We start from the raw sequence: 24,936 nt of genomic DNA on the forward strand, positions 1-24,936 counted from the left end.
AATAGAGAAACAAAAAGCAAAGGTGAATTACTCTAGGTCAGATGGTTTCTTGGAAATATCACCAAGACAGAAAATAACTAATACTAAAAACACCTTTTTAATTCTAGAAAGCAGCTAATAAACACATTTGATATGCTTTATCTGAACAGAAGCAGGAACATATTTCACGTGCTAAACACTCCAAACAAACCCTAAAAACACATGGCAGCTTTGTTCTGACAGTGGCCAAGCACAGCTGCCAAGGCTTCCTGCAGCTTCTGCCTGTCTCCTGTAGGGCCCAAGAGACAAGTGCCCCTTTGCTGCCACAGGACTGACAGACACCGCCTCAGCACAGCCCACAGCAGCTCTGGTTCCCATCAATCCAGCACTGACCTCTTTGCAGAGCACTAAGGAAAGAAATGGCCTTCTTGCTGAGTGATTATATGGAGCAAACAGTTTTAAAAATCGGGTTCAAAAGTTCACTTCGTATGTGGCTACAAATATAACAAGTGAAATCATAAGAGAATCTACTGCTAGACATGTTTACTACAGTTAAAAAGCTGTTATAATGAATTTTTAATGACTGTTTACACCACAATTCTTGCTAATTATCTTTTTTGGATTGCACAGCACACAATGACTTTCTTATGATCTCCCAGAAAGTGACAGTGTGTGGGGATGTGAGGGGTGCAGAGTAACAGTTGAAGCAGGTAACTCTGGACACTTGTTTGAGCAGCTGCAGCCTCAGTGCTTTGCACAGCCCTCTGCTGGGAGTGACTCCACACCAGGCTATTCCATCACCTCTGCTCCTCCTGACTCTCCCTGCTGAGCTCTGTGAACCTGGCAACCCAGGAACATCTGTGTGTGGCTCTGCACACAGGGGCTGTGACTGGGGCTGCCAAAGGGGGCATTCAGAGCTCCACAGCCTTTCAGTCCAACATGCTTTTAGATTCTCTCCTGCAGCTCACAGCTTCCCAAAGCACTTAAAACCACTGAAACAATTTTGCCAGAATTCAGCTAAAGTTTGATTTCCTCAAGCTATTCTGATCTTGGATTTTTCTTTTTTAAACCTGAACAGCATTAGATCTACCTTTGCTAACCTAGAGTGGCTTTTCCACTGTTGACACAACTCCTCTGAACTCATCAGCAGGACAGACAAGGAGGCATCTGGAACAGAAAATTAGAGCATCAGGACACTGCTGCTCCATTCCAGGCCAAACCATGGAGACTGCTTTGTGTCCAAGACTTCTCTGCCAATCCAATGGATGAAACCTACCCAATACCCTCAATACAAACTGATAATCCCTATCTCAGTACACAAAGTCCATAAATCTGCAGAATTTAATGCAAAAATAGTCCTAGAATAATTCCATTTTCTTAAAACAGACTGCCAAAAGTAGATGACTGGTAAGCCTCCTACTTATTTACTCCTTCTCCAATGAAGAAGAGAAACACCTACTCCAACTCCAATTTTTTTTCTACAGAATTACCTGATGTTAAAAGAGTTTTACAAATGCAGTTTTGCAATCTGTCCTTTTACCACTGAAGATTCACATACAAAATTAAGATCTTAAGGCACCTGCTCGGTGTTCACAAATGTCAATAAGCAATAAAGGGGACAAAAATTACATTCTGCATCCCTATTCCCACTGGGTACATCCAAGAACTTTTAAACAGAGGTTAAATGGGGTCCAAAGTTTGTTTGAAACACAGTAAAGCTTTAAATCTTACACAACAATAAATTAAAACATTTTATGGCAAGACAATTCAGTACCACCTGAATTAGCCTTTGATAATGTGACTTGGAAGAGTATTCTCTGTTAGCTCAGCCATACTAATTGATAGGATCCAGATGGCTGTCTATGACACTTTTTTGTCTTATCCACTGGTACTTCTGGATGAAGTGCTGAAGGTAGCAAGTCAGGATAAGCAATCCCTTCCAGTCCTAAGATTTAGGAACTCAAGACTGATTTAAAAAAACTTGAAACCCGCTCACTACTAAAAACAAATAAAACCTCTTTCTGAACTAGAGCTTCCCAAAAATAATCTCTTATCACTGCCTAGATCCTGTTATTTTAATGCACAGATGAAGATTTTACAATTCCTGCTCCAAAAAATGATCTCTCAGCCTTAAGCAGCACAGCAGAGCTAACAGGACCTGCAGTGTTGCACATTTCTGGGAAGGTACCTGAGATGGTAACTAATTTTGATCACATTTAGTGGTAGTACCTTAAATACTGCTAAGGAAAGGCTTCATAATAGCTGTCAGTCTCCAGAGCCATCTATTTTGGTCCTGCAGCTCATTAAATATTGAAAAGCATTCTGGAGTTGTACTTACCAAAATGCAGTCCACTTTAGATTGTACAGTTTTGCTAGATGTGAGGGAAGAAAGAGAGAAGAGAAACACTGAATTAGTCTAAAATCAATGACAAAAACATTACATATTAGAATTTCTATCACTGCACTACAGGCTTTATATCTTACTTGAAATATCCTGCTAGTCTATGGAATTTTTCTGTAGAAAGTCACCCAAATTTAACTGCTTGCTAGAATTCTTGCTGCCTGTTCTTTTACATAAGAACTGCATTTTTTAAATGAAATACCATTGCAACTATTATCCCAAGCTGTTATCCCAAGCTGCAGTGCAGCCAGGATGGATGTCACTATTTTTATTGTAGCTCTTACACAATTCAAATGCATTTGACTTGTTTATCTGTAAACACAATTAACATCCCCTTCTCCCCATGCTTCAGTAAACCCCACCACTTCAAGGCATGGATTTCTAGCTTTCCAAAGAGCTGCTACAAGGCACACAGCTGTTATTCCACTGGCAACTCTGGACTTTTCCAAGTTAGTCTCTCTACCTCCCAGCTGGCTTATTAAGACTGCACTGGGTGGGGATTCAATAGAAATATGCCAGGAATGACCTCAGTGCATGTGCCAAGGCAGGCAAACAGTATGGAACTTATTATACTTCCTATAAACACACCCATGGACAGCTCTTGTGTTTCTTAAGGGTGCTGCACTTCACATGCTTCCTCTGACAGCATTAGTTGAAAGCATTTTATCACTGCTCTGAAGAAGAGCAGGAGGTTTCCCATACAGAAAACATTAGCCTGAACATGTACTGAACAAGCATCAGACAATTTTTTTTTTTGAGTTCAGAAAGCAATTATTTTCCTAGTAAAATAAAACATAATTCAATCTCCTTAAACAACAAAACATCTCAAGGAAGCTATTTTACTTTTGTACAGGTGCTAAAAAAGCCAGACTAAGTCAGGCAGCTGATGGATCTCCTAAAACTCTAAGTAAGAAACAAGCAAAACAAATGGCTCTGGTGTCTGGTGGTGATAGGAACCAGCATCTGCTGTTCCATCAGATGCCCAGAGGCAGGAGCTTGGTTGCCCTGCTTGTTACACCAGCTCCACTTTGAAACAAGACAGTCTAAAAATCTAAAAATCTGTTTGGTAGAGGCTGCTAACACTGATGGCCCTTCCCATACAAGAACCACTCAGGTCACAGTGACAGAATACAGTCAAAGCTTTCAACAGGTAAGAACATTTGACAAGTTCACTGAAACAGATCCACAGCAGACATCCACTTCAGCTGACTTTGTGTAGGAGAAGCCATCAGGTGGGTAGACAGGAACACCGAGGAGACAGGAGCAGAGCTGCTGGGGATTCTGAAGAACAGGGAGTGCTAAGGATGGAAATATGGAAGCTTTGCCTTGCCTTGGGAAAGATGCTCACATATACTGCAGCAGCTGAAGAAGGGAACCTAAATGTCATCTCACTCATCAAAAATCACCATCCTACCAGAAAGTCAAAGGACACCAAGCATGGAAACCTGCTGCTGCTGCATGTTGCCAGTGCATCTGACCCAAAGCTGAGCAAATTGATGGGGACACAGCTGCTCCAGCAGCACTTCTTCACCCTGCACTCCACCACTGCTCCAACCCTGAGCAAGCTCTCACAGTCCCTGAGCTGCTACAGACCAACAGCCTCTCCTACAAGGCAGCAGGAATCAGGCACCTGTTCCCAAACCTCTTGTATGGCTCCACATGACAGTTTATGCAGAAAGGGTGCATAGAGGGCAAGGGGATGCAGAGCACAGACACAGCAAACTCAGCCCAAACACAGCCCCTACAGACAACACCATGCACTGGGCTTTGCAGGAGAGCACACTGCAGCCAGCACAGCTTCCCTCCTGCCAACCTGAGCATCAGCATGCCCATCTGCATTAACATCTTGCAAAGAGAAAGAGGCAAGTTGCCAGGAGGCAGCTGGGCAGGAGATCCCTAGAGCTGTCCTTTTATCTCCAAGTATCAGTCTGAGTCAGGAAATGTAAACTCTCAAATTTAGTTCGGGCTCTTCCAGTTGTGACCTCTGCTCCTACAGCACTGATCAACAGCGCTGAGAAGCTGCAGCAGAGGAGCAATAACAGGGCCAGGAAATACAGTTCACTATGTTTCCTTTTGTAAACTGGTGGCACAAAAAGGACAGTCAAGTTCATGTCCTCCAATCTGCAAGCAGATGTTGTGACATTTTAAAAGGCAAAGGTCCCACTGCTTCAGCAGGGGGTAAGTGTGATCTCTATTTAATAAACAATTTTTCCATCTCCTGCTCCATGCTCTTGAGTATACTGGGAGGACATCTTTAAAATTTGTCAGTGGTAAACTGAGGTTTCTTTCTTCCTAACCAGAGCACAGGTAAATGCTGCTTCATTTTATAAAGCTTGTGCCTAATGACAAAAATGCTTATTTCCCTTCCAGCAGAGGCAATCCTAGTCAAGCAATGGCAACCCTGAGGAATGAGGCCTTTGACTGGCACAGTACTGGGAGTAACCTTCCCATGGACCTGAGCACTGCACAGAAACACTCCATTGGGTGACACTGCAGGATACATCCCCAGCACATCAGGAGACAGAAGGACAAATGACAAAGGTAGCAAAGGGACAGACATCCCAGTTACACCTGCCACGTTTATTTTGCCCCACTTCTTCTCCAGCAGGACATACATGCTTTGAAAGCTGAAGTTTCATTTACAAGTAAGTAAGTCAGTCTGCTTCTGTCCCTGTCAAATGCATCCCTTACCTAATTACTACTGCAATTACAGTGCCTGCAACCAAAAATCTCAACAACCAGGCTGAATCAGGCCCTACACAGAGCCATTTCTAACATCTGGAGGCCATTACCCACATATTTTTGCTACCCATGAGCAGCTGCAGGAGAGCAGCAGGAATGATGTTCTTTCTAATGAAAATAACCATTTGAATCTGTTTGGAACCTAAGCCCATTGGAAACTCAGAAACTGCACCTAAAGCCCACAGCCAGCACTGGCCCTCCTGGAGGCTCATTGTGATTCACCCCACCTAGAAGCACAGCTGGTGTTACTCTCTCTTTCACAGCTCTTCATGATGACTGTCTCCCTCTCAAGTTAAACTAATTCACTTACTTGATCCAAAAGTTAATTCAGGCTACTTCATGCAGTTTTATCCAGGACAAGATTTGCGATTCTGGGGGTAGCTGTCTCTTGTGAGCCTGGCCATTTCTGGTCACCTAGCCACCAGCCACTCAAAAACATGCACCCAGCTTCTACTAATTAATAAAACAGCAGAGAAAAGGAGGTTTCTTAGGCTGTGCTTGGAGAAGCAGCACAGGGCAGCTCCCTGAAAAGCTGCTGTGGATTCTCTCATGGAGAACCCCAGACCCTAGAACTTCCCAGAGAACCATGTGTTGGCTGTTTTGGATCTGCAGCAAAAAACCTTACAGGAAGGACCAAGACCTCTGAAGGATTCTTGAAGGTAAGTTTCAAAGGCTGCAGTGATTGAAGCTTCTAAAGGCTGAAGACAAACTCCTGAAATTATCTTTGGGAGAATGAGATCGGGAGAAATCAGATTAAAGTATTTCCTCAAACTGCTCTTCTATCTTCTGCCAAAGTATGCATTTCTGTTTTCCCTGACCTATTTATGTATTTCTGCTCAGAACAGCCCTGACTTGGCATGGGCAGAATGAGGAGTGTGTTCTCTTCCCAGGTGAGCAGCTGAGTTTATTTTGCACTGAGGGGGAGAGAGAGAGGAAAAAAGCAGAAGAATAAGGCAAGGAGATGCAATTCTTTTTTCTAAGTGGCATAAAACCAGATGCTGCCAACCTTCCTCTAATTAAGCAACACTTTACTTTCAGGAAGAGGCAGCTGAATTGTACTGAGCAATATGGGACTATTGTATTAGCAGAAGTGGCAGAATTCAGTTGCTGTGAGCACGAGTACCTCCCTAATGTTGCAAATAAGAGAAGCCATATAACCCCAAGGGATAAGAGAATCCTTATGTCTGTGAGACCAGAAAAAGGGAGGTGGCTGGGAGAAATAAAATAAAGCCCTTGAATTTATCAGCAACTGCCTGGTTAACCCTGAGCCTTCCCAAAGCCTGCACAGCCCTGACACTAACCCTTAGCAGCTTTGCAGCTGAGAGCATTCAGCCCCCGTGGAAGGCAGCAGCAGGACCAAGGCTGTGGGAGCACAGTGAACAACTCCCTGCAGCACAGCTCCTCTCCTGGGACACTGCCACAGGGGCTCCTGGGCAGAGGGGGGACAGCAGCACCTCCAGGACATTGCTGTTCTGCTCTGTCAGGGAGCCCTCCCAGCCCCAAAAGTCACACAGGACAAGGCTGTTACCATTCAGGCACAGCACAGGACTCATCCCTCAAATGGAGGAGGATGTTCAAGAGAGCCGGTTCAACCAAACTCAGCAGACAAGTGGAGCTACAATTTGTTGTGCAGAATTTAATAATGGTTTGAGTAGGTGGTCACATGTGGGAAGCCCAGAGTGATTTTTTTCATCAACTTTGGTGCATTCTGTGAAATTGCCAAGATACTCTGTATCCCATTCAGCCCAAGACTGCAAATATTTGCATGAACTGAAACATCCTCCCAAAAACAGCCTCTGTATAGCGGTGTTCCCTGTGCTTGGCACTTATTGGGCAGCCTAGAGAAAACATTAATTTCTGCCAAACCATAATGCAATTGATGAAAAGTAACCACTTTCCACCACTGCTCATAACAGAACCTTACATCAGGAAGGCAGGGCTCAACTCCTGACCAGACAGCAAGGGCTCCCCTCTGCAGGGTCCCAGTTTCCAGTACTAGAGTATTAAGTTACATTATTACCCAACATGCAGGACTTACAGCAAAAAGTTGCAACTAAAATGGAAAACTCCACTGTGCAGTTACTTACCACGGGCACAGTTACCTAGTTATTCACCTCAGACTGCAAACCACCCTCTCAGCCATCTGAGAGAGAAAATGTTTACAAAGTTATAAAGTAAAGTCCTTTGGAAAAACGGGAAAACCAAAATCCCACCAGGGACTGTTCAGGCCACAGGACAATTCTGAGTGGCTCATGTGCAGTGCACACAACCCTGACAGTGCAAGGTGACACTGCTGCCCTGGTATTTTGCTCACACCTGAAAACAAGCCTTCCACAAGAGAAGAATACCCAAGACAACACTTAGAGCTGTCTGCCAAAGGAGTGTCTTGGCCACACCTCCTTTCAGAAATTACTGTGATCTGAAAAGTCTCCATTTCCCACTGCATCAGCTGTTCCCTCGTACCATCCCTGCAGGTTGTTTGTCCAACTGCTTAGCAAAGGGCACAGGGGTACTCTGCAAAGGAGCACATGAGCAGCACTGCCAGGCTTGTGTCTCCCAGGCACAGGAGGCATTTGGGTGTTGACAGCACCCAGAACTCCTCCTGTGCTGTGTCCTGCTGCCCCACTCCCTCTAGCAAAAACCCACTTCAGCTCCCAAGGAAAACAAGTCAGAGTCCACTACAAAGTACCAACAGCGACAGTTTTGGCAAAGTCGTCTTTCTGAAAACCTTGTTAAAATAGGGAGGGTCATTATTAAACTGACCACAAACCCTTTTGGAAAGATTCGGTCTGAGTTCCACTACTCTGATGACATCAGGTGACATTTAAAAAAAATAAATCTCTATTTACTCTGTGTGCTGTGAGGAACCACTCAATAAAAGGATTACCAAGCCCATTACAGTAAGTGGTACTATCAGAAAGGTACTATTATCACATCCTTACCACGACAAGCACTGTGTCCCAGCAGTGCCTGCAGCAATCAGCCCTTAATTCTTAATCTTACTGAATTAATGCTTCTCTTTCTTAGACTAACAGCTCTAAATATATCTTTATATAACCTTCCACTCAGAAGCACAAAGAAATGTTAAACTGGAGCCAAGGATCATCTAAGGAGAAAATTATGAAACAGCCGCCTATGTGTGCTGCTACTCAATTAACATCTTAACATATGCCATGTTACATTGTCTGGCTTGGCTCACTGTGATAAAGAAGTAAAATGGCTGTAAAAGCATTTCAATTAAATATTTAGAAAGCAGAGCTGCACAAGGTTGAAACTTGTTTGAATTAGCAAAATGACGACTATCCATACTGCTCAGCTAATGCTGTAAGAGCTCTAGCACGGGGCACCGGGAAAGGGAAGCACTCCAGGCATGGCCCAGCACCCCAGGGCCAGGAACCCCCTCCCAGCCTCACCTCTCACCCCCGGGCGTGCAGCAGCCCAAAATCAGGTGGCTTCTGATGCCACCTAGGGGCTCTGTCCCTGCCTGCACTGCTCCCTGCCCCGGGAGATCCCAGTGTCTGCCCCAGACACCAGGCACTCACTCGATCCTCCCACAAACACAGGCAAACAGGGGCAAAACATTTAATACAAGACAAATTAGGTCTTTCAGGATTCAAATGCAGATATATTTTTATTCCATATTAAAGCCACAGGGACCACAATTGCATCCTAAAAGCACATGAAGTATCGCTATTTCCCTGAAGTATAAAAATAGAGGAAATGCAGAAAAGTGTCCAACTCTCAGGCCTCAAAAAAGTAAACAAAGCGAGAATTCACCAACTGGTAAATATTGTCTCCTTCGGTCTGAAAGCAGATTCCTCCTCAATCCCAGGCAAACCACCCTTCTCAGCAAAATCAGGAGGCAAACGCTCAGCAAGCCAATAAAACAGTGCAACAAGAAGGGTGAGCTGCAACTACTTCATCCTCCCTGTAACCTAATCCAACTCCTTCCACTCACCAGAGAGAATAAGCTAAACCAATTTTCCATCAGACATAAGAAGGAGCAATGTGATATCACAGTGCTGAAAAACATAATGGTTCAGCACATCTTGAAGTTAATGCAGGTTAAAATGTGTCAAACAGGTGACTTCAACACTTGTTACTAAAATAAATGCAGTTAAAATAGTTCATAGAGAAAAAAAATCCCTTCACCATTTCTGACACTATGATCATTTTATGAATATAAATAAAGCCAACTATACAAACAGCTGAACAAAGAAGGAAGATGAGGCTGCTAATGAAATGCCCAAGTCTCAAATGTAGCCCATTGTAATGAACTGCCAAGAAATAATTAGCCAGCAGACATCAGAATACCTACGTCTGAAACATAGCTCTATAAACATCTCTTTCAGCTCTCTGAAGAAATCTGGTTGTATTCAATGCTAAAGGTTTGTTCCACTATTCTTAGAATAACTGGGAAGAACTTGCAACAACCACACACTTGCCAGGTGCTCTATTCCAACAAGACAGTCATTTAAGTTCCTGGGGTTGGGGTTTTTTTACATTTATTTAAATTCAGTATATTGCCATAAGTTACTGTAATGAACTCTGAAAAGAGACAAAGAAAATGCTTTTACACAGCTCTCACCCTGGTTCTTTCGCACTGCTCTGAATTAAAATCAGTGCATATTGTTACACTCAGGCAGGAGATTCTGTTCCAAGGATGCAGTGCCCTCTGTACAGGATGTGGGAAGATAAGATGACTTCAGAGGAGATGCATCCTGTATTTATTACTAACAATCTACAACCTCAAAAAACATAACAAAAAAAATTATTTCAGTAGAAATTTCATCTCAAGAATGTCCCCCTGAAAGCATAAAGATGGAAAAAGTCACCAGACATGCAGGTTTGTGACTACAGAGCAAATCATCCATTGCAACAACTCAGGTATTCCACAATGAAAACTGCTGGGTTTTGAAACTAATTATGAAAAAACAAATCAACCTTTGGTTGCTTCACAATCCAATCTATAGATAGCTAAGAGATCTGCTGTGCTATTTTCAGCCGAGGTCATCAGAAGCCCCATCACAACATTATTACTTAAGGCACTGGAAAGCCAAGTATGAGACACTGAGATTTTCCTCCAGCCTTTGTCCCACATGGCTCCAAGAGAGGATGCCTAGTGAAACTAAGGGGGTGACACTCCTCAGCAGAACTTAAAAACCAAACAGGAAATTCAGTGCATCTATAATACACGTGCACAAAATTGTTTCTCTTCCATGCCTGCAGAGCCAGCTAGCTGAGGAGCAGGAGGAAGGCAGCACCTTGCTGTGCATCACAGCCTGCCACAGGTCACAGACCTGCTCCTCTGCTGCCTTTCCCTCGGGAAATGGTGGCTACAGACAGCTGGTGGCAAAGTAAAATAATATCCATGTGAGAAAATAGGAAGAGTTCTACACTGCTTCCATGTAACACACACCCAGAAATGTACAAATCTGCACCGTGCCGTGTTTACTGCACACAGCTCAGAGCTCAGCTGAATCCAGCAGAACAGCTCCCAGTGTCAGCAGCTCTGCAGCAAGGCTTTCCCACCACACGTGTTTCCCTGTGCTGGCACAGGTGCCTGGATGGCAGATTTAAGCCTGCTCATAAAAACTGGGTTTCTTCTTCTTTATTTCACATTATTTCCTTCAACATTTTCAAGATCCACAGCTATCCTAGTTGTTTTCTTAACAGAAGAGATTTGCTGCTGTACCTCTTTATTTCCCTACTCATTTGATACCCAGGGGCTGTCATCTGGTTTGCAGTGCCCCAACCCACTCCCACCCAAGCTCTTCTGTGGCTTTATCCTGAGGGAGCAGATGAGACGCCCCTGCCCTGCAGAGCCCCACAACAAAAGCCACACCCAGACAGGGCACACAGCAGCCATCCCCTCCCCAAACCCTGCAGGGCCAACAGCTGCAGGTGTCCCACTGCCAGCCTGGAAAGGAGCTGAAATCTCGCTGCCCCCTGGGTCTGGCACACACTGGGAAGCAGAGGAGCAATCCAGGGGCTGCCCAAGGCCTTGCACTGAGGAGGCCCAGCTTATCCTGCAGGGTTCCCTGGCACACTCCTTGTCCCTCCTCCATGCCACAGACATCCTTCTCTCTCCCCCACATTGAACAGCTCCCCCCACAGGTATCAGCCTGTCTTTTTGCAAACAAATTCAGCTTTTATCCAGCCCTCTCCTCCCAAGGCTGCTTGCAACAACCCCTGCTTCTGCCCTGATTTCTGCACACATGCATTCCTCCTTCTCCTTGCTCCCTTTTCTCTCATGGCTGCCCACCACACAGCTCCTCTGCACCCTTTTTTCCACTTGAGGAACCTGTACCCGATTGCTGACTCCCATGGAATGCAATTCTTGCAACCTCTTAGGTTTCCCTGTGCTGAGTAATGCCCTGAGTATCTACATGCACTCCCCAAGCCTCTGCCTACTAAAAGGGTCACTCACTTCTTTCCTGCTAGATGGGCATGGCTTCACTGCCACAGGAAAGGCAACTTCTCTCCAACTTGTGCCATATTGCTCACTGGCACATCCCAGAACCCTCTCCTGTCCTTGACTTTGCCATCAGGTGAAAATTTAGAGCTGAACACATGCAGGACGAACATACAACCTCCCACCTCAGAGGGCTCCCCCTTGTTCAGCTTCCCCAGGTTCTTTCAGGCATCCATCCTTCAGCCTTGCACCTGCACCGAGGCACTTCTCACTCACCTCTGCTCATCAGCTTCCACTCCCTCTAGACACAGAAGTTCTCTGCAAATAGAGCTGCAAGTAGCCCGAAGACTCTTGCCTATCTCAAATGAATGCTAAAGCAGTGTAACTCATCAGCTTTCCGTACTCTGCTTCTGGGAGTAGAAAAAATAATCTATGTGGTACTTTTTAAAATGGTTTTAAACCCTAAACTAGGATGTTCAGAAGAGTTACAAACACATGCTACTCCAGTTCTTAAGGATTTTATGAAAAGGAGTTTAAACACAACTGCACTCACTCCTAGCTGGAAAATTAACTCTGTCCAACAGGTACCTTACATGGCCCTGCAGGGCAGGACTGGCTGCTCCCACCTGGATCATGTCTGCAGCTCTGGGGCTGCTCCCATCAGGCCAGCCCAGCTCCAGAGCAGAGCACAGAGCTCCAGGGCAGCACTGCAGAACCTGCAGTATGGGGCAGGCCAACCCCACACACTCCACCCCACACATTGCCTCCTTGCCTGCCAGGCTGCCTCTGCAGCTGTGATGGCTGAACAAGTCAGTCTACCAGGATACTTCATCTAAAACCTGCTCGTGAATGGAAATTATGAACAGCAAGCATCTGACCAGCATTTAATACCCCTTTAATAGAACTTTAGGGTTCAGTTCTCTGTCCTCAGAACAGGGAACAATGTGTGCAGGCAGTTTGTTGCCTCACCATCCTACTTCTACAGGCAATGAGGGGGACAGGACCTGAAAACCTAACAACAGCCATTTTCTTCTCAAGTAAAACACCTGCTTTGCAGGTACAGCATCATCCATAAGCATTTTGATGCCTATTTCAGAAGTTTTCATATTGTCATAGTTTTCTTTTGCAAATGCAGCAGAGGGCATGTGACCTGTCCTAGTATAATGTACTGAAGCCACAGGCCACTGAGTTTAGCACCCTATTCAGACAATTTACAGAACACCTGCATGGATTCATGTATTCTAAACATCCCAGGGAGATACACAGTTACACCACAACTTACTTAGTAAAAGAGTCAAAACCAGAAAAGGCTGTGCTTAATTAAATCTAGATCAGATTTCAGAAAAGCTGCACTAAACTTCTGACTTTCCAAAAACCATAATAATAACAGCACAGAATTATATTTCAGATGTATGTAGACAGTTCTACACAAGTACTCACCAGGGTAACAGTGCTGCTGACATTCCCCTGTAGGCTACCACGTGTTTTCAGCATCTAACAACCCACTGAATTATGCTTCTGCAAAAGTCTCCTGCTAATGGTACCCACAATTACTTGTCTGAGGGGTCCTTCCAGAAGCAGACATTGTTTAAGAGCACTGCAGAATTGATCAGTCTGGATTTTCATTCCTGTGAATCACACCATGCGTAAACATTGCAGCGGGAGAGCAGATGTTCACATTACGAGAATGAAAATGTCCTTTCCTGATTAGTAACACAGTTTGATTTCAATTTTCACAGTGAACTAGATGCTGCTTTGCCACTCCTTTGCTCAGGAGCTGAACTAATCAAGCCAAAACTGCAACTCACCTTCCTGAGTTTGACAAATTCCAGGAGAATACAACACACCCAAGCTATCTCCAGATCCTACACTGGACCTCAAAGACTACATTACTGCTATTTAAAGTACTCAGCAGTAACTAAGAACTTCACTAAAGTGACAAGAATCACTGTGAAGTGACAAATAACAATTACTAGTCCTGCACTGCAAACACTCGCCCACTGTAATTGTTTTCACCCTGAACAGCTGGATCTACTCCCCAACAGCATCCTGGGGCATACATGGGTGACTGAGTGTTCACAGAGGGGCTTCCACACACAGAACCATGGTACACAGGAGCTAAACTGGGTTTTTCAATTAAGTTCCAAGTGTCACCAACTTGACTGGACAAACCATAGTGATATACGAAGCCGCATTCCTCCCCCTCCAAGAGAAGGAAGCTGCCAGCAAGATGCAGTCCATGCAGATTTGTTCCATGAAAGCCAAGTGGGGACTGCCTAAACTCGCTGCTACTAAACAAAACAAAGTATTTTGTTTCACGTTTTTTCTTAGCCTTAGAGCTCAAGACTATTACGATTTTTTAGCTGCTATTAACCAAAAACTGACTACTCAGAGTATATTCAGGCACAGATCTACAGGGTAATCAGACACCTGGCTTCTACTCTGAAGTAACCAATAAGAGAGAGGTGTCTGAATATCTTCATGGATCACAGACTTAATTATACAGGTTACCAAATTTTAAGGGTCAGCATTTTAGCTTTTTTTTGCACGATAAAATGATGCTCAAGATTAATTTTTAACTGAAGATTCACTATAAACTGCATTTAGACAAACCTTTGTCCAGTGTAATTAAACACACCAGTATTTCCAAATATTTTATTTGATTCAGCAAGCTATCTCCCAATAACCAACAGATTATGCTCAAAATATCCGTTTCCAGGGATATTTCTTGCATTTTAAAACTATATCTACTATTCCCATTTCACTCATTTGTTGAATGGAAGAGACAAATGTTTTTCCCTCAGCTGCCATTTAATTTCTCAACTTTTTTAGGAGTCAATGATTGAACTATACCACTGGAATCAAGCATAATGAAGGTAATGCTGTAGAGCAGGCTCCTGGAGCCAAAAGCAGGCTTAGCTCTTCAGCAAAATGTTCCAGGTGTGCAGCTTCCAATTACTGCCAGTGAGTAACTTGACTGTCTTTTAAATATCAACTAATTAATTTAGTTTATATGGTCACTAATAGCAACTGTAAGCCCTCATCATTTATCATGCCAAAAGACTTAATACAGAACGAAAATCAAATCGTAAAGAAAATTGACCACATTTTTATACACCCTTAATGAAAGGAACTTTGTCACCCTTTGTCAGAGCTTGGATAAAAAGTTACTGTGGCACAGCCTGACTCCTGCAAAAATAGTTCAGAATTATTTTTAGCCTTTTCTTCAGACAGTCCCATCAGAGCAGAAGGAGCTGCAGCTCTCACCAAGGGCTGGTTGGCCTCACAGATGCCTCACCCACAGCTCCCAGGTTCCACAGAAGCAGCACAAGGAGCACAGAGCAATCAGGACCTTGCACAAAGCATCTGAACCCAGCTGGGAGCGATGGTGCCAAGCACCCACGAGCACAGGGTGCTCTCCTGGGCAGGGCCCTGTGTGCTCTTCCCAGGAAACTGCTGCCCACACACCCTCAGCACACACAGCGTCCTGCTGCTGCCAGAGGAGGTCCAGCCCTGAAGCAGACACCTTGAGTTTCAATTGCAGACTGCCTCCAGACACCACATTCACACAGCATCCAGAACCCCCCTGCAGAATTCTCCTCCTGATTCAACAAGCACCCAAGCCTCTCAAGTAGTTTCCTCCACTGAACTAGCAATAAAACTAACATAGTTCTGAAAGAAGGAGCTGTCACATCTTTTCAGAGCAGATTAAAAAACAAGACTAAAATTCCATCCACAAAAAAATATTAAATAAATGTTAAAGCTTTTCAATTTAGAGGCCTTCAAAGAGTTACCACTTGTGGTACTAAGTAACTGCCTTTCCAGTCTGTATTTTAATGTAGCAGTGGTTCTGAAGAGGAAGGGAGAAGGCACCCAGGAATACTTCCACTGAAGTCACAAAGACTACTCCAGGTATTTTCAAGCGATTTCTGAACAAGGGCAAGAAGGAGCCAAGGCAAACACAGCAGAACAAACTGCCCATTCTTATTATCCAGCACACTTTTCTTACACAATAATTTTTGTTTGTCTAAAGGATGCTTGTGTTGATACTTATAAGGCAACCTCGGTCATACTGAGAAAAAGTTCCAACAGTTTGTGTTGCTGACCACTTTAAAAACAGTGTAATCCACTGCTTTACATGCAAAGCCACAAACTGTAACTTCTACTGTCCAGTGCAATCTCTTTCACCCACAGGTGTCCCAAGAACCTTATAATGGCACTCAGGAATTTCTGACTGAGAAATACAGATTGCCTGTATGCCTGTGAGGCCATCCATCAGAAAGGACAGCCATCCATCATGGACCTTGACATTTAACCACAAACTTCCTCTCAAGGGAGATACAAATATGCCTCATTTAATAAACAAGCTCTCCCCAGGAACAAGATTTTCTTCTCAAACTTGAAGTACCTGACAATGGGCAAGGGATAGCACTTCCAGCCAGCTCCAGGAAAAGCTGAGTGGGACTCATGGCAGTGGAGGAACACAGGTACACCCCCAGACACACGGACACACAGACACACATGCTGGCCTGGAGCAGACAGGTGCTGCCCTTGCAGGGAGGCTGTGCCTTACAGCTGCTCACACAGCCATGAGGACAATGCCACTCACTCAGGGTGCAGGTGCCACCAGCCAGAGCCACCCCCATCCCCAGGCCTGCAGCAACACCCGGCCTCCCCACCCTCTGACAGGTACAGTGTCACCACTGCAACCACAGGCAATTAAAAAGTAGCCACAAGGAAAATGTTTGGCAAGTTTTGAATTTTTTTTCCACTGTCTTAATGACTAAATGTTCAACAACACAAAACACTGGGCAGCTTACTGAAAGCCTGTTGATGGCACAGCAGCTGATAACAAGCATCCCACTTGGTGAGAGATAATCCTTTTTCCATTAAATCAAGAAAGCATTAAAATTGAGATACTGACTAACTCCATTTAGAGCAAAACAAAACAAACCCTCAAAATTCCCAAAGACCTAATGTAACACCACGAAACATCCCATCACTTCTAGAATTTTTAGATTTAGGGGATTCTTCTCACTGGCTTGAAAGCACCAATTTGTGCTGGCCTTTTGCTCAGGCTCTTTCTGGGTGACAGTGCACTTATTGCTTTTTCACCTATTCAATTTACCTTTTGAATCACCTGCTGACAGCTTTGTAACACACAGTCCAGCATCCTACCTGGACTGCTCCAGAGGGAGAGGAAGCTACCTCCCTGTCCTCATCGCCACAGTTTAAAAATAAAGAGCTCCTTATTTATATATAAGGTTTTGTAATATTAGATATTAGAAAGGCTTGAACCAAAAATCCAAATTTGGATCCTGATCTGAATTTTGCAGCTCTGGCCCTTCTCCAAATACTTCTGTTTGGCAAGCAGCTGAGTAGAGTAAAAAGAGAAGGCAACATACATAACTTATGGGATCTGTATAAAAACATTAAGCTCAACCCCTGCTCTCAAAACTACACAAACACACAGAAAAAGACTAACAAATCCACCCCAAGCTCCAATTAATTAAAAGACTTATCAGTGCTTCAGTATAAGTCTGATCAACCCAACCTGAGCAGTACTGTCATCTCACCCAATTAAATGACTTGTTCTTATTAATTTATACAGTATCCAGAAACTTTTAGGGGGAGTTTCCAAGTATTCTTTCCAGGTAGAGATCTGGATTCCTACTTGCCAGTGGCATACAGACACGTGTAAATAATGCAGAACTCTCCTAAATTGCAAACAACCCAGCTACAGAGGCCTGGGATGACAACCCTGCAATTCTGTGCTTATTAAGGACTCATTAGAACTGCTGCACTGAACCACAATGTCACACCATCTGACTTGCTCCAGTGAAGAAACTCCTGCAGTGGAAAGTAAAATGTTTATGAAACAAGGAATTGCGTATGTTTGATGCTGTGAAGTCAACAATTGCATGCACTCCAATGAATTCCAAATGAACAACAGTAAAACTTATCCAAATCTTTTATTGCTTGAATAGTGCTTTCCCCCCCCCATATAGTTTTTTAGATTCTATTGTTTCAAGAAACAAAAACAAACAAAATCCGCAAACAAAAGTGAAAAAATCCACTCTTCCTAAAAGCAGGTTTATAAAGACCTTTTTTCTGCAAAGCTACTCCCTCCAACTCAGAGCCAGGATATTCAACAAAACCTCAGCTCTGCTCTCCAAAGGTTACATAAAGGTCACCATTCATTTTACTCAGGTTTATTTTCTAACCTTGTAAAAACGCCTGCAGACCAAATTGGCCTGCACACCTGCTGACCTGGAATCTCCCCCAGCGGTGGCCGTGCCCCGTTTTGGGAAGCTGCTCCTCCTGCCACGCCGCTGGCAGCGCTGCCTGCCCGCTCTGGCACTGAGGCTTCCTTCCCCAGCAGCGCAGGGATGCACTGCAGCAGGGACAGCCAAAGCTCCTGAACCCTGCCCTGGCGAGCAGGAATCCTTCTGGGGGCTTCCCCACATTCCCCATACACAGCAATGTGGAGTGACAGATAAAGGGCGTACCTGGCCCTTGTGCAGAGGACTGGAAGGTCTCTGAACAACCCATGGAGGCCATCTCCAGGAGAAGCTGAGAAAGGGACAAATGGTGTAGGATTTATTTTGCCTAATCCATGAGTTCTGCACCACACCCTGGTTTGAAATTTGTTTGCAGTCAGAGAATTTGACACATGAAGGGATGGGATGGATTGTTTTATGGAAACATCTTTCCTAGCAGTTAGCCCTCACCTCAGAAATGCCTTTTTTCCCCTCCACAATAACTACATGGGAACTTGTACAGAACCAGGTGGAGTGAAATGAAACAAATTCCACTTTCTGTTCCTATCCATTTGGGGAAGCAGAGTGTGAAGGAGAATGACAAGCTGCTAAATGCTTTGCCCAAGGAGGGGTGACCTTCCCTGAAATCACCAGGAACTACTCCAAAATATGGTCCACAGTTCAATTTTCTCTGATGTATTTGACTGCTTATACACTGTATCAGGAAACATACTCAGAACAGGCAAACCTTACCAACACCTGGAACTGGAACCAAGAAGCCACGGAAAACTGAGTCAGTGACAAGAAATCTGTGTAGTTTTACACTCTCATAATCTCTCAGCTAAGGGGCTCAAGGTACTTTTTCAAAGCAGGTAAACACACTCTGATGTTGCATAGATTAAGTGAACTAAGTGCAGCCTGTACACCTGTCAATGACAAGTATTTGATTTTCCTCACAGAAATCAGTAATCTGCAACTGAAGAATTATAACTGTTTCCCACCTCCAACAATGAATTAATCAGGATGAAGGAGGGAATGATGGCCGCTGCATTTTGGGCTGGGGGCACAGAATAACCACAAGTACTCTGTAATCAGAGGAAATTTGGAGTTCTCCCAGTTTTGACAGGCTACTTAACAAAATACTGAAGGTTATGGTAGGGTTTTTTTCTCTTACTTCCTGTCTCCCTCTCCCAAGCTACAAGAAAGAGGAAAATGCAGATGGATTGTTTTACACACTAATCCAACCTGACTCAAGAAATACTTGTTTTAAAATAATACATACAGAAATTTCAACTGCAAAAGAAAACTACCAAAAAGGTATATCCATCTGCATTTGCTAAAAGCCTGAAACACATACCCCTCAAGCTTCCCTCTTCATTGCTAGGCATTTGATTAAATATCAAGTCAATCAATATTAATTTTTATTAAAAATATCAAGTCAATCATTTTTTCTTGTGACCTAACTATACAAATAAGTAGCAATTCCTATTATGAAAAACCTCAATGGCATTTCCCAAGTTGCAGAACGTTTGCTCTGCCAACAGCTAAGTGACGATCCACGCTTGCTGACAATGCCTAATGAGGAGTGATGGATACAACTGCAGGAGGGAGCAGGAATGTTTTAAGTCATGAAAAAGAAAGGAGCCTTCCAAAGATTAGAACCCATTGGTGTTACCATCAGTGAATCTGGTTTCCTAGCACAATAACAAGAGTCCAAAAGTAACAAGGGCACAATTCACCTCCTTCTTCAACATGAGACAAATTGGGCATTAGGACACATTTCAGCACTGCCCAGACTCACTCATGTGGTTTTCCAATACAACTTGTAGCTAGAAGAGCAACTGGAGGACAAAAATTGTGGGTCTGAAACCCACACCCATGTCCAGGCTGAAATGGCTGCAAATGCAGTGCTTTGTGTTTGCCACTCCACACTGCCTGGTCCTCAGCTTGGTTTACACATGAGACACTGGGGCGGAGAAGGAGAGAAATTAATCTCTCAAGCAGAATTGCTATATTCAAATCCTAACAGATGCCTTTAGGACAAAAAGAGCTGAGATGCAGGCAAGGTGAAAGAAGCTGGGGCCAATCCATGCACAGATGCAAGCACCAGATTACTATTTACAACGGTAAACAAGTGCTCATTGCAGAACCATCACCAGTTATTTGCAACAGTGAACAAGAAAACAAACCTGTCTGCTCCTTCAATGTTCACAGCTACTGGATTTTGGATTATTACAGCGAGCAGAGGCATTAAATTGCCTAAAACTGTTGGTCTTTTTCTTTTTTGCTAGCAATGACACCCTCAGCTGACACCATCCTCCCTTGGCCATCTCTGCATCTCAATCCTCGTGCCACACTGCTTTTACATCCCTACTTCACTGGCTGTCTTCAGCTGTAAGATATTCCTTGGCAAGTCAATGTGATACTGAGTAGACTCTGTCTTCACCACCATATGTTTGGGTACAGAAACATCATATACAAATAACACACATTTGGTAATACAGTACCCTCACCCAAAGAAATAAGTGAAACCCCATTAGTCTATATGCTCAGACAGCTGACTAGGGAGGTTTTCCCGCCTCGGGCTCCAACGTCTGGACAAAAAGCTATTAATAAATATGAAAGCTTTAACCAATCTAAAGAGAAATAAAAACAGGCAGATTAAGGCCCAGTGTCCAGCGAAGACCAGGGCAATTTACAAACCCGCCCATGCTGACACTAATCAGCCAGGCTGGGCTCCCAAAGACGAGTTCTCTCTGTCTAGACTTCTAATCCGTCAATGGGAAAAGACATCCAGCGTTATTTCTGCCCGCTTCACCCACACCGTAAGAACACATCCAAGCGCCTCAGCACCTCACACACAGAGCAGGGAACAAAACCAGACACCTCTCTGCTGCATGTGGGGCAGCCAGGACACAAATACACATAGACAGCGATGAGCTTCAATCACTGTAACCAAATAGCAGTAAAATGCCTGTATATGATGTTGTAATGCAAATAAATACTTCCTGATTTGTTTTTAAGCACAGCTAAGTCACTCTTTTATCTTCCTCTCCTCAGCTCAAACAATTCTCTGTTTTTAAATGATAGAAACAGAGAATTGAAGTTTTTAGAATTCATCTGACTAAGACTATGAAACAAGTGGTCACCTTATATGCCAAAAACCCCCCAACAAAAAAAAAACCAAAATGCAAACACCAACAGACTGGACGCCTAAAAAACACATTTTTAAGTCTTCAGTACCTATACTGACCATGCCTGCAAATGTAACCAGCCGGGCTTAAACTATTGTTTCAATTTAAGGGACTCCACATGTACACAATTACTTAATATGTTTTTGTCAAACTACATTTTAATTTAATAAACAGAATAAAATAAGTGCGAGTTGAAATAATTAATAGCTCATTGTCCCACTCGTGGCCTGCATCAGTCTCTATATTTATATTTGTCTGCGAAGTGGAGGGACAAGCACAGACTTGTTTGTGATCCTCAAGTCCAGTATTTACGTAGCTGCTATATTTTGCTATACTATTTTCACTGACAATACAATCTGAAGACTGAAACCTTTTAAAAAACCAACCAAACAAAACCTGTAACAAACACAACCAACTAAAAGCCTCCATCCACTATGTACAAACACGTGTAGGAAAAAGGGGGTGGGGGGACACCAACAGAGAAGAGTACTGAGCTGGATGTGCTAAACCTGCTGGGAAGCAAAGGGGGAACTGAATGCACCAACCTGCCAGCACGTGCAACTGCACGGCAAGGGAAGAGGGGAGGAAGAGGAGGGAAGGAGAAAAGAGGAAGAAGCTCTGCTCTGCACATTACACCTCATTCTGTTAACAGCAGTGCACTGCCATTTTCACCCTGGCCTTCCACAACCTCTGCTACTGTTTATCCATCACCAGCACTCACTGAATAGAGAGCAAGCCCCAGTTTGCTGCCAGTTCAGAAGGAGACTTTCCACTGTTCATTGGGGCACAGTGAGCACAACACCCCTGGCAGTGCTCCTCATCCCTGCTGCACCCAAACAACCACCACATGTCCAGGAAGATGCAAATTCACAATAAACTCCAACCTCAAAGGAAGACTGCTTGATCACAAGAGAGAAATGTAAGATTTGAAAACATCAAAATAAAAGGTTTTCTTATAAAAAACCTTATCTTCAAATACTGCATTTCAACAGCACAACCTGCAGGGAATGGATGCTGCCTGAGAGCAGCAGGGAAGTTGAAGCCCGTGCCGAAGCAGGTAGCCAGCAGGAACACTGTGAAGGTGAGGAACGCCTGGCAAGTACCAGGGGACAGGGCTGCAAGGTGCTGGGAAACCTCTGCCGGTCACAGGCACTTGGCACCAGGCAAGCCACTGACCCCGGGCTAAACGCTTCATTCCTTTGTACCAAACATGGGCTTGGGCTATTCACCAAGTTCACCTGAATCAAACATGCAGTTTTCATTTCAGAAGCTAACATATGTGCTCTTTTTCCTTGAAAAAGAAAAGCCACAATAAAAGCAGAGGTTTTACTTAGTAGCCATTTTGTCTTCAACTTGGATATGATACCTCCTAATCTGAATGCAATGTAAACATGCTCTCTGAGGCTCATTTCCAAACAGCATGTTCATGTAAAGGGAAGGAAACATGAAAAGACCATCGCTAAAGACCATAATAAATTAGGAGGGTGTGAAGATTTTATGATCCAAAAAGACAGAAAATTCTGCAGATCATATTCCTTCTCTAGGTCACATTTCCAGAAGACCAAAACAAAAGGTAGCAAGTGTGGATGAAGGAGAATGAACTTTTATTTACTGTTTAAATAGATAAAAACAAAACGACCACCATCCTAATAATAAAAGCTATTTCAGTATGCCATATAATAAAAAAAATCTGAAGGCAAAATTATATTTAGCTGCTCTTTATTTTCTAGCGACATCCATTCAAACCACACAATCTAACTGTAATATGACGTAATATGCAAGCTTGATCAGTATGTGTTTATTGGGATGAGTTTATGTATAAAATACACATGGTGTGTGTGTATATAAAGGAAAACATTACATGAGTAACCTGTATTTACAACTCCCAACTTTCAGTACTCTACCAGTGCCCTCAGCCAAAAGCAGCTTTTAAAAACGTACATAAAATACAAATGCTGCAGGTGACAGCCTCTAGCAGATACTAAAAAAAAATTAAAAACCAAAAAAAAAATAACAACTAGGTGTTCTATTTCCACCAACCTAAACTCGGTTCACCTCGTTCCCCCAATACACATAAAATAAAATTCTCAAATAAAATGCTGGTTTACTAAGAAATTGAATTTTTAGGGAAAAAAAAATCAACAAAAATAACCTGGATTCCTATGCAGAAACTTGAAAACCATCGCGAGCTCCAGCCAAAACTGCATTTGAACTGCCTAAGTGGGACCTCAGAAGAGCAGAGGCTTACGGGAGGCTGGACAATCGCACCCTTCGTGCCCAGCTCCGCATCCCCCGCTGCACCAGCGCCGTGCTGGGCGCTCATGTGCGCGCTGCAAGCACGGCCGGGAGCGCCGCGGGCCGCGCAAGATGCGCGGGGCTGCAGCAGCGCCTGCGGCAGGTGACCCGAGCCCACCGCCCACCGCAGCCGGGCAGCGCCGCCGCCCGCCCGCACACGGGGCTGGTCCTGCCCGTGCGGCACCGGCCGCGGGCACGGCCCGCCCGCGACCCCCGCCCGCCAACACGCGTGTGCTCCGCGCTGCCCGCACAAAGGGGCCGCGCCCCCCCCCGCGCCCGCGCAGCCCCCCGGCCCTTCCCCCGCTTCCCCGGCCCGGGGCCCGGCCCTTACCAGATGGAGCTGCGGATCTTGTGCTGCAGCGCGCTGGCCTCGCCGCCCTGCAGCCCCGGCACCAGGGCCGGCAGGGCCCCGCCGGGCGCGGGGGTGCCGGCGAGCCGCCGCGGCGGCTGCCCCCCCTCCGGCTGCTGCTCCTCGGCCATGGGACGCGAGCGGCGCTGGCCGCACTAGGCCTCTGCCGCAGCGCTCGAGTGAGTCGCCTTCCCCCGCCGCCCGGGGGACATCACGGGCGGAACCCGTCCCGCCGCTACGCCGCAGGATGGCGAGCCCGGCCCGCGACTCGGCGCATGGCGCCCGGCCCCCGCCGCCCCCGCGCAGGGTCGCTCCGCGCTCCCCCGCCCCGCAGCAGCACCTGGCCCGGCCCGGCCCGCCCCGCGCCGCTCCTCGCCCCGCGGCCGCCGTGCCCGCCCGGCCGCCGAGTGCGCAGGCTCGGCGTGCCCGACACACGGGCCGCCCCGCGCCGCCGCCGCCGCCGCCGCCGGGGAGGGGGCCGGGGCCGGGGCCGCGACTGGGGCCGGGGGCGGCGAGCGCAGCCCGAGCTGGGGGGCGGCCCCTCCGTCAGCCCCGGGACCCCCGGCGCGGTGGGGAGGGGGCGGGGTGCGCCCGGAGCGGCCCGGCGGCGCCAATAACACGTGTGTGAGTGCGTGTGTGTCCCCGTGTGTCACGGCGCACACACCGTGCGGCACACGCTGCTGCCCCGCTGGCCGGGCGCGCCGCAGACACGTGAAGGCGCTGCGGCGGCAGCAGCATTACATCAGCTGCGGCACCGCGGCCGGGTGCGCCCCGCAGCCCCCGCGCCCGGCCCGCCCTCCGCCGCGGCTCGTAACAAAATAACAAGTGCCGCCGTGCTCACATGGCGCTGAGGAAGCCAGCCACCGGCACGGGCGGCGCTAGGCCGGGCCACTGCTCACCCTCAGGCTTCCTGCGTCTGTCCCCTAGACATAAGTGGGGCCGGGCTGCCATTTGGCCCACCGGCCTTTACCCACAGCCTTTCTGCGAAAACATTTTCCCAAAATTTAAATTGTGCAAACATCACAACTGCTTTCTCTGAGCTACAGGCACAAGCCATATTTCTGATCCTTGGGATCGTGGCTTTTAATGAAAAAAACCAGAGGAACTGCACAGCCTGGGATACTGGACAGGTAAATACCTAAATTCAAGGACGAAGATACAAGGTGACCATTAGTAAAGTCATTATTAGGAGTTGGACTCGATGACCCATGTGGGTCCCTTCCAACTCTGGATATTCCATGGTTATTGTTTCTCTTCCCTCTAGGGTTATGGTAACAAAGCCTGCTCAAGCTGCCCCCCTG

At 45.6% G+C, this 24,936-nt stretch overlaps 1 protein-coding gene across 2 annotated transcripts in view; it reads right to left on the reverse strand.

The window, feature by feature from the left end:
* The window catches only part of RFX7 (regulatory factor X7), a 49,304-nt gene extending 25,348 nt beyond the window's left edge, over positions 1-23,956 (reverse strand). The window contains exons 1-2 of one of the 2 annotated variants that reach the window (XM_077185473.1): positions 23,618-23,956; positions 2,318-2,351 (exon numbers count right to left, since the gene is read on the reverse strand). In XM_077185473.1, the coding sequence (XP_077041588.1) occupies positions 2,318-2,351; positions 23,618-23,766 (183 nt within the window). In that variant the 5' untranslated portion in view covers positions 23,767-23,956. The remainder of the gene's footprint in view (positions 1-2,317; positions 2,352-23,617) is intronic. The other variant, XM_077185474.1, reaches the window with a different exon arrangement.
* Between the last annotated feature and the right edge of the window lie 980 nt (positions 23,957-24,936).

The sequence above is a fragment of the Agelaius phoeniceus genome, chromosome 13, assembly GCF_051311805.1.
Source record: "Agelaius phoeniceus isolate bAgePho1 chromosome 13, bAgePho1.hap1, whole genome shotgun sequence".
In the NCBI taxonomy this organism is placed as follows: Eukaryota; Metazoa; Chordata; class Aves; order Passeriformes; family Icteridae; genus Agelaius; species Agelaius phoeniceus.